The 14,844-nt window shown below is 35.1% G+C and overlaps 1 protein-coding gene across 3 annotated transcripts in view; it reads left to right on the top strand.

The window, feature by feature from the left end:
• Positions 1-14,844, top strand: part of LOC145676077 (UPF0669 protein C6orf120-like) — a 123,173-nt gene that overhangs the window by 59,671 nt on the left and 48,658 nt on the right. For all 3 annotated transcript variants that reach the window (XM_081746946.1, XM_081746948.1, XM_081746947.1), the window contains exons 4-5: positions 9,038-9,154; positions 11,842-12,010. In XM_081746946.1, coding sequence (XP_081603072.1) covers positions 9,038-9,154; positions 11,842-12,010 — 286 coding nt within the window. The remainder of the gene's footprint in view (positions 1-9,037; positions 9,155-11,841; positions 12,011-14,844) is intronic.

Genomic DNA, 14,844 nt, shown 5'->3' with positions numbered 1-14,844 from the left:
GCTTCTATTCCCACTGTTTCTAACCTTAGAATTTCACAATTGATAAAAGTTAGTCATGCTAAATATAGGAATTTATTAAAGTCTAAAAGTAGAAAAGGGTCAGATAAGTTTGACTCGAACCTCGCAAAATTTAGAGAAGCTAAACGTTTATTTGATATTGCTACCTGCAAGTGTCAAAACTTTGATACTTGTAGTTCTATAGAAGAAATAAAAGCACGCGTTTTAGAACAAGACTTTAAAAAAGATCAACGCTCTACCAGGAAAATGGTTATGAGTAATGCTGATAGAGCTATCACAAGCGCTTTGAAGAAGAAAGAAGCAAGAAAAAGTAAAGAATACAGAAAACAGTAAAGAATACAGAAAACAGAACGGAGACAAAGTAGTAGTGTAACAGAAACGGCTACTGACAACATTGACAGCACTGAAGACCAAATAGACCTGACTTTTGAAGAGCAGCTACCGCCCTTTTAAACTCAAAAAATATAAAAAGATAAGCACTCAAATTCGTATGAAATTGCCACCTGTAGCTTCCATTTGTGACCGTATCGAAATATCAGATAGAGCTGCTGCAGCTATAACTAGTGCTGCTTTACAGGACTTGTGTTTAATCACAGGGGAAGACAAAACCAAAGTAATAGACAGGATGAAAATTAGACGAGCAGGATTAAAAAAATCAAAGAAATGTCATCAATGATAGTCTTTATCAGATAATTGAAAATGATGATTGTTTTTTGGTGAAAGAAAAGACAAATCAATTGTTCAAGGAAAGAAACGAACTAATGTTAAGTTATACAAAAACGTATTTCAGAAGAGCACGTTTCACTAATAGGGGAACCAAGCTCAAAGTTTTAGGTCACGTAACACCTAAATCTGGCACTGGAAAGGACATAGACGACAGTATACTGGAGTTGTCTGAGGATAGAGAACACAACGAACAACTTTTGAACTGTGCCGTTATTAGGTGTGATGGAACCGTTGTAAATACTGAACATAGTAACGATGTGATTTCTTCGATGGAAAATAAAATAGGAACATCTTTATAATGGTTTGTTTCTTCCACGGAAATGAGATGCATTTGCGACATCTTTTCTATCATTTAGATGGTAAAACGAAGGGAAGGGACCCAATGAATTTAAAGGCGAAATAGGTCATCAGCTGCAAAACTGTACTAATCTTGCTGTGGTTACTTTCTTGCCAATTAAAAATAACCTTCCTCTTTTGGAGAACATAAATGATTTCAAGTACGGATCGAAAGTATTTGTTGGATATGTGTATCGCTGTATCAAGTGGAAATTGTTCGCTAGATTTATGTTTAAGAAACCCTGGGAAATTTGTTCACTCCAGGTGGCTTACATTAACAAACCGTATACTTAGATTGTATGTGGCAACTGAGAACCTTAAGACTCTAGTTGAATACATTGTAAAAGTATATGCACCTATATGGTTTAACATTAAGTTGAAACCTTCATGTACTTATAGTTCCAAACATCTATTTAAGCTTATCTCATATTCACGCTATCTCTCTGATGATTTCAAGAACGTTCTAGATCCAGTTATTCAAAGAAATGGGTACTTTGCTGCTGCAGAAAATCTCCTTTTGTCCATGCTATGTGATGAGTGCAAAAATGTAAGAGAACTAGGTTTACGACGTTTCAAAAGCAAGAACAGAAAATAGAGGCGGATTCAGGAAGTTTAAAGTTCCACAGATAAACTTTGACGCAAAGGTTTTATCGACATGATATCAAAAACTGAAAATGACGTAACTGAACCCCCCTTGGTAAAACATGTTCCCAGTACTTCTCTCAAAGACTTTATACGGAAGACATCTGAAGCTCAACCAAATAGTTAAGTGGACCTGCTTATCAATTTTCCCCGACCTGAGAACATGCCAAAATTTGATTTTTAAAAGAAGTTTAATGTGTCAATGAAGTAGAAACAAACATTTTGCAGCTGTAACATTTGTAATCATTGTGGGTATTTTAAACGATAAAAAATGAACTTTCATTGTCTTTAAAAGTGTAATATGATATTTTGTTACGTGTATTCTAATAAAAATATATGTAATTGATTCCACGAGCATTTATTTCAACCTCATTTACTACTATTTGTTACAGTAAAAATAGTTCCCAAAAACTTCAAAATCAGCAAAAATACAAACCTTTTCACAATAATGTTTTTAAATTATATTTTGTAATTAATATATTTTTCTAATTTTAATACTTATATATGAATTTACAACTATCTTTTGTAGCATTATATGTACGAGAAAACAATAAAATATAATTTGCCAAAGTTTATAATTTACAATTTTTAATTTCTTTTTACAAACTTCAAGCTCTTTGCGGCACCTCAAGATGTTGCAGTATGACAACCAAATTTTTTCTACTTCTTTTTGAACCTAAAAGGCAACTTTTCCGCACTATTACAAAACTTAAAAAAATAAAAAATAAAAAAAGGCCATTTTCGTTCCACCCTAATGTATATACAAAGCACCTCAAACAAAGAAATTGCAACTTGACTATTTCAAGCAAGAAACAAAATACTAGGCGTAAGTGAAGACGATGTAGGGGTGTTACAGCTAGACTAAAAAACATATAAACCATAAAATTACATAATTTTCTTCATTTTTTTGATAAGTTTTCTCTTTTCTGTCCCGCGCACTAAAAAAGACAAACGATAAATGCAAGTGTATGATTATATGGAATTTGGTGGAATGAGAATGCGGGAGTATCCCGAGAAACTCACGGACACGATGTTGTCCACCACAAACTCACTTGACCAAAAAGCGGACCAGTATCCCTTGCACCAGAGGTGAGCCTTCTGCCACTGAGCCACCGTGCTTCCTTGATTAGTTGAGAATCTACCATATTTTTAAATTTACTGCAGTCATTCTTAATTTTATAATTCTGGAGGGGGCCCCTAAATATGTATATGTAATTATTCAAAGTTATGATGAAAATGAACAAAAATTTCAAAATCTGAGTGTAAAAATGTCCCGACAATGTCGCCCTGACATAGTAAGTGGATACATGGTAGGTGGATCTCTTGATCTAATACATTGTTATATATCTTTGTAACCGTTAATCGTTATTACGAACCTTCCATTCGTCAGTTAATTTGAAGTGCAACGTCCCGTTTTAGCACCGAGACTACAGGGAATGCAGACCTCCATAATGACATGGTACCTGAACTACTTTAACGCGTTCAATACTCTCCATTTGTGTAACTCGAGGGAGGTAAGCCTCCTAGATCATCGTGCCTCCCTTCTCGAGTTACATGCCTGCCTCTGTGGGGAAAATTTTGTCTCAATATCTTATGTAGAAGGAAATGATGATAGAAATGATAACCTCTGTCGGTTCCCCTCCCTCATGATTTCGAATCCGGGCCTTGCCTCAAAGTTCGTCTTTTAAAATCGTGCTATTGGATTTTTGTATGCAGAATCAACACAAGCTACTGTAGCCCTATATACTATTATTACATACTATTAATACTAAAAAGAAACTACATAATGAAATCGCTTTTTTATAATTTCATTTAACATTGCATTTATTTATTACTTTTATGTAAAACTTACCATATTTTAGGTTTATTTTGTCCTGTCGCATGCAAGCTAAAATCCATTTCTGGAGACATTCATCCTCTTTTTGAGGAAATCTAAAGTATATTATATTAGTTCCCTTAGTTTTTCTGTAATAATTACTACAGCCGTACACTGCACAGTTAGACATTCTCGATATCATTTAAAAGAACAAAGTAACAAAGAATGTCCATTTGTCACTTAAAGCCGCGCCTTTTCCCGTTGTCTCTTGCAAACCAGATGACGTCACACCCACGACAGCGCTCCAGGCGACATGCGCATGCAACCACCTTGTAGTCTTTCCACCATGGTCTGACCAAAGAAAGGATAGGTTTTTCCAGAAGGTGTCAGATTAGCAGTGTTTGGTGCGTGACTGACAACCTGCGATCCAAACATGTCAAGTTTCTAATGAACGAAAGCAGAAACGTGGGAAGTGTGCTTTATCGTGAAAGAGTTTGAAATGTTAGGGCGTTTGTCACGAAGCATATGACTCAATTTTCCCAATGATGTTTCATACGATGCAGTATTCATAGTGGCCCGTGTTATAAAAGTTCAGCAGTAGATCCTCTGTTTGTCCGAGAATACAGTCACTAGCACTTTTATCACAGATTGCATCATCTTTTTTTGTAGAACTCTATCAGTTGCGACTCAGGAACTTGTTACATAAATAACTGTGCTTGAGCTTACGATAAAAGCTAAGATTATTTATAAACAGTTTAGCTCGTTATTATTTCTCGAAATGAATGTTACATTTAATTTTCAGTTATATATGTGCGTATCGCATATTTATTTGTACCTCGGTTTATAAAAGCAGAAATACCTGTGTCTGCAGTAATAGACCTGAACTTAGATTGGATGAAAACCTTGATTACTATTCAGTTTCATAAGATGCAATTAACAATTTAATTTGTAACTGATAAAACAAGCAAATCGGATTTAGGTTGTGTCCTGTAAATAATAAACTATCACTTTAAATGTTTTGAAGCCACGTGGACAGGTTTGGCTAGCTGTTCTTGTACTTTAGTATGAACAGTATTCATTAAATGCATGTGACTTATTCCTTCTTTGATTTTATAAAGAAATTGAGTAGTCGATCGTTGATATTACAATGTCGTTTGGTTATTTTGTCTATTAGTTTGGTCCCCAAACAGAAACAACAGGCTCTATCATACGTACAGTAGAACTTACGGTATTGGATTTGTGGGAAATCACTGTGACCCAGAGGTAGAATGGTTCCTTGGTTCAATCCTGAACCATGTGAGTTCGTGACAGACAGAAGGTAGTCCCATTGATAATTTCAGAGTTCCCTCATTTTAATTGCATGTTAATCCGTCTCCTTTAGTTCACAGGGCGTTGAACTGAACATTATTCCTGAAAATGTATTCCTTATGTAATGGTAAACAACAAAAAAGGACTTTTCTATTTCAACAAAAATTTCTTAGTGTCACCATTAGTTCAAAACTAACTTGGAATGAGCATGTTTCTCAACTCAGCAAAAAATTAAGTAGTATTTATTCGGCCTCCGTAGACTAAGAGGTAATGGCACAACACAGGCTTTAGTTTCAATGTACTATGCATACTTTAATAAGTTACGGTATTATTTTTTGTTGTTATTCTGCTGAATGTCTTAGCAGGTTTCGCTTAAAAAGAGAGCACTAAGGGTTGTGTTTGGATTGTCACCAAAGACTTCTTGCAAGCCCATCTTTCGAGGAGAAAAAATGTTACCATCACGTTGTGTGTATCTATATAAAATTATCTTGTTTACCGTGAGTAATAAACATTTATTGAAAACACTAACGTCCATAAATACAATACTCGATTTGTTAATAACTTGCATGTTATCCCCCAAAATTTCTCGTTTTTTTTTTTTTTTTTTTTTTTTCTTCTTTCTGTTCAAAAAAGCGTATATATTAACTGTACAAAAATTTTCAGTAAGTTACCTGACTTTGTAAAGCAAAATAAATCTTATTCTATGTTTAAGTCCGATCTTTATAAGTTCTTAGTTTATAAGTGTTATTAGTCGGTAAATGAGTTGTTTGGAGACAGTGTACAAATGTCTTTTATGAATTATGTTATGAATGAGCATGTTTATAAAGCCATGGTTATTTATGTATTACTCTATTTGAAAGTTTTTTTTTTTTTTTTTTACTATACAGTGGAGTCCCGATTATACGAGTTTCGATTAACCGAGGTTCTCTCATCCGAGCTGAACTAATCCAAACAAACAAAAGTTTAACCGGTTACTGCAGATTTTTGTTTCAGCAAGAAAGTAAACAAAGCTGGCGTAAAGATAACGACTCCGCCCGACCTTGCCACAATTAAAAACGAGCGAGCTTTAATTGTTGCATGTCTTGAGTTTCAGTTTCAGAAGGCACTGTTCTACGTCGAACAGCAAGACGACACGGCACCAGCTGTTGCTACGTCTGCGCAATATAGCGGCCAAACACGAGACAGCTTAATGAGGAAAAAAACTATGAGAGATTTTTAAAAATGTGTATGGTGAACAGTACCGTATTTATGTTGTCTTTTGTATTGTGTTTTATTTGTGTACGTATTAATATCAAACTGCGTTTTATTTACTGTATTATTGCTAATTCCTTATGTATGTATGTATAATTATAGGTACTGTACCGTATGCCCAATAAAAATAATAAATATGGTAATAATAAATAATCTAATAAAGAAAAATAATCAGTGGACAACAATAGTAAATACTGTACAAAATTTTCTATGTATTAACCGAATTTTTGCTTATCCGAGTTAGATCTGGTCCACATTAGCTCGGATAATCGGTACTCTACTGTATATAATTATTTTGTAATTTTGGGAACTGTATGCGTACTCGAGAATACTCTAATTTGTATGCAAAACAGGCAAATAAATAAATAAATAAATAAACTACTTTTGTCAAATATATATGGATAGTAGCAGACACCCCTATTGTTCGCACAATGAATATAGAACCGGGAACATAAATATACCACTTTAGGACCGGAGTTTTCAAAAATGCTGAAACATGGATTCCCTTATATTTATTTAAGAGTTTATATACCAAATGTCACACCTGCAACTTAAGCGAATCCTTACGTTGGGGACTTTCTGAAGAAAAGAAAATTTGAATACGAGAGAAAATTTTCCCCTTTCGGAGCATAATTTTCAAAAAGACTGAAATTATTAATCTCTTTCTTTTAATTAGAACTTTACCGAGTGTATGAAAAGCCCGAGGCCGTAGATCAGCTTCGTTATGAGTAGAGAGAAAAATATGGAAGAGAGGCAGGTTGTTACAAGTAGGTGCTTTTCACTCTAACATGGTGGAAATTTTCTAGTCGCACGAGCCGTTTCGTCTTCATACTTGTAGGTCGCCTTATGTTCAGTAAAAAGCAACGTTGTCAATTCAGTAGTCTTTTCTTTTGGCACCTGTCATACCAACAATAGGGCATGTTTGGGAAGCAGAGTTGAGTTATTGTAGGTTTCATTGCATAACAATGTGCACTTCCCTGTATAACTTTTGGCGTGCACTTACGTGCTATTTCAAAAGCTTGTTGAATTGTAAACGTCAAGGAATTCTGTTACCAGAAAAATAATAATACAATTGTTTGCAACATTGACATGGACAGATTACAGGAAACCAATACAGGTTCATTGTTATGACAAGGACGTTTATTTGACTATGCTCTTTCCCTTTAAATCCTCTCTCTCATTATTCTCTGTTCTTGTTTCTGACGAACAACACCGTGACAGATCTAACAGTAAGAGTTTATATACCGAAAGAAAGTTTTATAAAGTATAAGTAAAATTCGTGTGAAAATTGGTGCTAGAGTGTTTATAAAAAAAAGTACTTATCCCTTAAACCATCCGGAATTATCCAAGTCTCGTCGTTTCGGGTAAAACAGGGTGTCTGTCATCGGCCACGAAAGTCACAAAATGAGGAAACGGTAATAAAAGTCAAGAAAAAGTCAGGAAATTCAGCTTTTGGGTCACGATTTTGTTATATCTGTACAAATATAAGTAGAGACTGGAAAATTTTGTTCTATAAAACTTCAAAATTCAGCACCAAAAATATGTATGGTCGGCTTTAAACGCTACCAAATCGCAAGCAAAGCACACTTCTATCGCATGCATGAACATTTGGCCTATTTTGTACTCAAATTCACTCTTGAGATTGTCCTTCAGCTGGCATCATTGAGCAGTAGCGATGCAAATCGCATCGCATCGCCGGAACCACGTACGCATCTAACCAGTTTATTCAAGTGCCGCGAAAAGTTGGAGCACATCAGAATTAGATGGAAAAAGCTCAAAAAAGGATAAAACAACATTAGTCAACTTAAAAGAGAGAGAGAGTCCTTCAGTACAATTGTTTACAATCAGTGTGACATTTTTAAAAGATTGCTAAGGATTTGCCAATATATGTACACTCATGTGCAAAATGATTGTTGCATATCTATAACTGTTTTCTTGTAAGAATATAATTTGATAATGATTTTACAGGTATTTTTAATACTTATACTATGTGTATAATCGGGAAATGTATATTTGTGGTAAATTTCATAGGAAAAGAATTATAAATAGGAAAATTAGAATGAGTAAAAGAAAGTGTTGCTAAATGGACAAGAAAGTTTTATTTTCGTTTTATTATTCTTATTTACTGATCTTTTGACTTGAAATTTTCTACATACATGTCTTTGCCGATTATATACATACTAACATATAAGAAATACCGGGCGAATTCGTCATCAAATTATATTCCTACAACATATTTATAGACATGCGACAATAGTTTTGGACATGAGTGTACATCATGTGTATTTAGATGTGTAACTATTAAGATTAGTGTATTTGTGAGTGTTTGCTGTTGGTTAGTTACCGAACAAAGACTAGATGCAGTGAATATACTGAAAGTAATGTGAGAAGACACCAAGTTTTTATCGGTTTTGAAAGTAGAGATAAGAAAAAGATAAGTACTAAAGAATATAGGTATTGTTGCTAGTTTTTGAATGTTACGAAATTTTATGGTTCGGTAAAGAAAAGGTCACGAAAAAGTCACGAAATTTCATTTTGCAATTTTAGTAAACAGCCTGTGAAAGTTATTGACTTCCTCATGGCATCCTTTCTGAAAACATACCTTGTCTGTGGACTACATCTCGTTGTTTGTCTTCGTCTGAATGTTTTTTGTAGTGTTTCGTAAAATAACCTTTCTATATATCGACTCCTCTTGATTCATAGTTTCATGTTATTCCGGTGCTTTTAGCGTAAGATCCTCTATAATAAATATTGAATTTTCCATCGTATTAAATTTATTAGGGATTATTAGATCGAGTAATTAACAGTGATACTAGTCTTTTGTGGACCTTTGATCACTTCTTATCTTCATGTTGCAATACACCTAACTTTTTTGAGTTTTGAACAATCAAGTATTTCATCTAAACGAAGGCTCTAATTCACTGTTTTGTTTATTTTCAGGGTAGGTGACGCAGATTTATATATATCACAATATTTATCGAAGCCAACATATGACCTAGATTCCCACTGCCTACAGTCCTCATCATGTGGAGTCGATTCAATTGATATTCCTACCAGGTACGTAAATTGTTAATGAAAAAACTCTTATTGAACGCTCAAACAATTTAGGTATTATTCATTGTTATTTACATGTGCATAGGTTGAAGTGAAGGTTATATATGTTTCAAGAAACCAGTTTCATTTCAGTTGTGGGAAGTGATAAACAGTTATTTGGACTTTGATTCCATTTTTACTCACAGAAACAATAAAAAATAAATAACGTGATAATGAAATTGAATAAAGAAAAAATAAACCTCTGATTGAAAAAAGAATAAGTACAATTTTTTTGCGATTTTAACCTGAGATAGCAGATGCGTTCCTTTAAGATAGTTACATCGTTGAGTAGAAAATAGGAATGTTTGGGCAACTCTATATGACCAATGTAGAAGACAAAATCTCTCGCTGATTAGAAAAAGGGAATAACTACGTTTCTTATTCCCTTCTTCCAGTCACTATAGGATACCACCACAACTGTGAGACTGTGTGTAAGTAGGCAACCACTAGAGCCCCCTGCTGACGTTTCGATACTTCGCCTTGTCTTCGCATTGCACAATCTATAGAGAAATTTTCCCCCCAATCAGTTACAGATTTACGTGTTCTCAGTGATAGAAGTGGTGATCATACAATGCCAAAACTGCAATCATACAATGACATGAATGCTTTTCAGCCTGACCATTGTCATAACGGTTCACAACTATACAGCAATATTTGCCTCTCAAAGGTCACAGTTTTTACCATATGACCGAAATACTGCTATAATCAAACGAGAACTCAAACAACACAATCGCATTTATTTACCAGCACAGTATGAACACATGATTGCGAAAGAAATCTTAGATTTTAAACATTGGTGGTAACCGTTTTACAAGAAATCTTCAGGTAGCATTGTGGACAAAACAGTGAAATTCCAAGTAAGTAAATAGAGACACTGTTTATAAAGCAGAATATCTAGGTTATGTGCAAGCTCATACGTTTATCAATGGACTAAGAATGATATTTTTCGCTTACTCAAAAGTAATGTCACAAACGTTCCACTGCCAACGTCAAAGGCATACGATTGGCAAGTCTCGATCAATGAGAAAAAGATCAACAATTCTTCACAAATCATTAAATGCATACCTGACCAATAGAAACAATTTTATAGGATGATTTGTTCATGCAAAACCACTGACCAAGAAACTGTAGAAGACGAAGATGCACACGGATAGGACCTTATGTAAAGCCATTCTATTGTGACAACGTATTTGCTACGTATTTTGTTCAGCTGTCTATTGTATTACCTTTCTTGCTGTACAAATAACATGTGCTGTACAAAAAAAAAAAAAAAAAAAAAAAAAAAACGAACAGTGACTAAAAGCGTTAGAAGCCTAACATGCGTGATAGTTCGGATACATATATCCAAGATTAACATACAACATTGTATTCAGCATGTACATTTTCATAGCTTTCTATCATAAACTGCACATTACATACCCTACACACAATTACAATTGCGTCCAACTCTAATTGATTGGAAAAAGAGAATATTTTTTCCGTTTTTAAGCTTATCTAACCAATTGCAGTGCTGCAATACAAGATTATTCTTCTTGTCTTAGTGTTTGTTAGTTCTCTTGCTACAAGTAATCAATTATACACTTTTTGCAACAAATACAAACAACGCTTCGGGAAGGTTTTTTTTTTTTTTTAGAGTTTTTGAAAACTTAGATCTGATGCACTTATTCCCTTTTTCCAATCAGTGATTCAAATGAAATGAAATGAAATCTTTGTTTTACGTCCCATGGTTATGCCGGCTAGGCTAAAGGAAACGGCGATGATGAGCAATGAATGAAATGGTGGAATGAAGGAAGTCCTCTAAACGGGAAAACCCGGAAAAAAATCCACGCACACGGTGTTTGTCCACCACAAACGTCACTTGGCGTGAGCTGGAATCGAACCGGGATCCCATGCACCAGAGGTGAACGCTCTACCACTGAGCCACCACTACCCAAAATTGAATAAAGAGTTGAGAAAAAGACTTAGAAAACGCTTCGTGTGGAATATTGTTCTATATGGGTCAGAAACATGGACATTACGGAAAATAATGAAAAACAAATGGAAGCTTTCGAAATGTGGGTGTGGAGAATTAGGTGGGTCGAGCGGAAAACGAATGAGAGGGTCTTAGAATTAATACAGGTGAAAAGAACAATCTTAGACATTATTAAGTAAAGAAAGAGAAACTGGTTGGGACATTGGCTACGAAGGAACTGTAGCATGAGGGACGTGCTAGAGGCTATGGTGGCAGGAAAGAGAGGGAGGAGGGGAAGGAGACTACAATTAATGGACGATATCAAAACAGAAAAGTCATACGCGAAAACGAAGAGGTTAGCGGAAGACCATGTTGCATGGAAGCTTCTCAGTTGCAGCAAGTGACCTGACAATACTGGCAGAATACCTATGATGATGATAATCCTATAAACTGTGCAACTTATCCAAGAAGTAATTATGTTATACTTTTGTGAAGTGAGATCATCTATTTTTCTTTCAGAAGGGTTCTCCCATAGGAAGGAACGTACTTTGATGTATGTGTTCAGTTTAATAACCTTTAGGTGTCATTAATAAAAATGTTAGTGTACCCGACAGTCTGAGTCTTTGAGTATGTATACTGTAGAATCTGTCAGCAATTTATGTAGCGAAGTTTCAGTATGACTTATGTTGTATAATTGCAGATTTACGCGACCAATTGGAATTGGCGTTTATGGCCACCCATCACACGAATTGAGTAGGTATTTGTTGAAGGTTCTTTATCGTGAACAGGATGACTTCAATCCTTATGAAGAGTTTGAGGAGGAAGGCCCAGACTTCACAAGCGCTACACAAAGCTCAAAAAGTAGAGAAGTAAGTTGATGATGTAATTCACCTCAATTTGTTATTTACAAGAGGGAGTAAAAGTGTAGAGGGACATTTATTGTAATGATAGAAAACTGAAACATACATTATTTTTCTACATAATCTCCCTGTACTTCAACGCATTTTACCAACGCTTCACAAGCTTTTTGATTCCGTCAGAAAAAAAAGGTTTTCGGTTGCACTTCATCAATGACTAGCTGATGGTTGATGTTTAAATTTCTTCACTTCTGGTGACAATGAATGTTTCCAAATCATGCTCGCAGCCTTACTTTCCGGTTCGTGATGATGTACCCAAGTTTCATGTACAGTGACGATTTGCTTAAAATCCATCTCTCTCCAGACGATAACGGGCCAAATGTTTATGAGAGATGCCAACCTTTGTGCCTTATGCTTTGCGATAAACAGCTGTCACCATACTGCACATACATTCGACGAATAACTTCTACATGTTTAACACCTTCCGCAAACAAAAAGCGAATCGCTGTCTTCATTTCCTCCTCCGTGCAGATCGACAATGGAGCTGTCGTGTTTAACGGTTTGCTATAATCCAACGACTAACGTGGGAATAAGAATAACACGTTGAATAGAAGTGTTGCAGACGACACTAATTCAGCGCTGGATACTGGCAGTGTTGCCAAACCCCAGTGCGAGAAATTGCTAAAATCCCTTTACTTTTTGACTTCTCGTATTTCCAGTTTTTTCTAGTGATGTTCCATGGGGAAATTTGCTAGGGCTTGTGAAATATTTTTCATAGCGTAAATGATATTTGAGCAATGGTTAGCTCCTTCAGATATCGAGAGTTCCTTTGGACTTAAAAGAGTAGTGTTTTCCTCTTTAATGCAAGAGAGACTAATTCGATCCATGGCTTTTGGTTCGGTCTTATATCTCATACAGACGCGGCGCTGAAATGAATAAAATAATAATAATAATAATAATAATAATAATAATAATAATCTGCAAACAAAATCTTGAAAGCATACCAATCACTCTTCTTTTTTCTTTTTTTCTTTCTCCAGATATTTAAATATACTCTGTGGCAAAATTTTAATCAGAACACAACTTACATTTTGTAATTACCATTTTAAAATGGCTTCGCGAGCAAATACGTTATTTGGTTAACTAGGTGTATAGAAAAGCAGCATTAAACGAAAGAACTCACTTAATTCTTACACATCTTTATGTTTCATTTGTTTTTTTATTTAGAACTTTCGTGCCAGAGAGAGAAGGAAAATTGTGTTAACTAGATGGGTTAGCTTTCGGGAAATGTATTTCTGGTTACTATAGAGAATTTATATATATATATATATATATTAATTAAGATGACAGTTTCGTTGCTAGTTGCCAGATGGAATTTGTGTCGTTTATGGGCAAGATAAGATATCAACAGCAACAGCCAAAAGATAGTTCAGTCGTTTTTGTTTTGGAAATTTCGATGTCCAAGTTACTCCGTGCAGTGGGCGACCAATCAGCAAAGAGAATGATATTCTGGCAGAAGTCGAGGAAGCCTGGTATGTAAGTAGTCATGACATTGGCAGTGAACTAAACATCCATACCAAACAGTGTTACTTGAGTTCTCCCCCCCCCCCCCTTCAAGAAAAAAAAAAAGGACCTGTCTGTTCTCCACAAGTAGATAACTGAAACTCACGCACTATTTGTGTTCAGTAGTCACACGCTTCTGCTGCTAGAGATACATTTGACCGAACAACTGTCGTCCACAGGACGAATTCAAAGTAATTCTCTTTGAATTTTCACGTCCAAATAAGTATAATATCGCGTGAAAACGTCGTTGTATATTACTTTTTGATTCTTTTTGGTAATAATATGGAAACTTTATACTTAAGCCTAACAGATTGTTAGAATGATTGCATAGGGTATAAGTTGGAATTCTATTTGGTGGGCCAAGGCAAGATAGTGATACAAGCAGGGTGACAATATTCCTGCCTGAATCAGCTTGGGACTGAAGAGGGTTCAGCGGCGTTTTATTTATACCATTCTGGAATATAATAATAATAACAGAGTTCCCACTTGGCCTGGAAAACCTGGAAGTGTCCTTGAATTGATTTTGTCCTGGAAACACCCTGGAAATGTCCTTCAAAATGCATTTCTGTCCTTGAAATTTACAGAAATACTGAATGTCAGATTTTTTATAATTAAACTGAAGATTTTAATTGATTGCTATTTTTGTTTGCTGTTTTTATGCTGAATAATAATTTGTCATGATCCTGCATGTGTGGGGTGGTTGGTTGGGAGAACTCTTTTTCTGTCAATCCATTCTTAAATACTGTCTTCACTAGCACTATTCTCCAGAAACTGTGCTTTGTACCAGCATCAATCCTCCATAATCAATCTATTTTCGCAGCAGTACTTACTCTTTAGTAAAATTTCATGTGAATGCTATTTGTGACAATGTCATATCTAGGTAAAACTCAATGCCTTGCAATACCAAAGAAACTTAAGTCTCTTGCACATGAAGCTGAGCAGAAGTCTTGCTTTACTTTATTGACAGTCAAATGCTATCCGTAGAGCATCTTCGCTAAGGAAGAAAGAGATTATGTCTATATAATGAAGAAATCACACAACTCCATACTCAATTGAAAAACTTGTAACATAATTCCTTTTCTTCCCCTAATTATATATGTCACACTGTCACGCAGTGAAGATGCCATGTACGAAAAATAGATTTTTGCTGTTTGTAAATTTGTTCGGTGCACAATTAAACCGTCATGTAGAAAGAATGAAAATACATGTGCTGAATGAAGGTATTCGGGTAATTATAAGGGAAGTTTGGAGCTCCCACACAAAAAACGCTCCACTTTGTGTAT

This window comes from Thermobia domestica, chromosome 18 (assembly GCF_964235325.1).
Source record: "Thermobia domestica chromosome 18, izTheDome1.hap1.1, whole genome shotgun sequence".
NCBI classification, from domain to species: domain Eukaryota; kingdom Metazoa; phylum Arthropoda; class Insecta; order Zygentoma; family Lepismatidae; genus Thermobia; species Thermobia domestica.
Note: the sequence above shows the minus strand (reverse complement) of the source record. Positions and strands in the feature narration are given on the sequence as shown.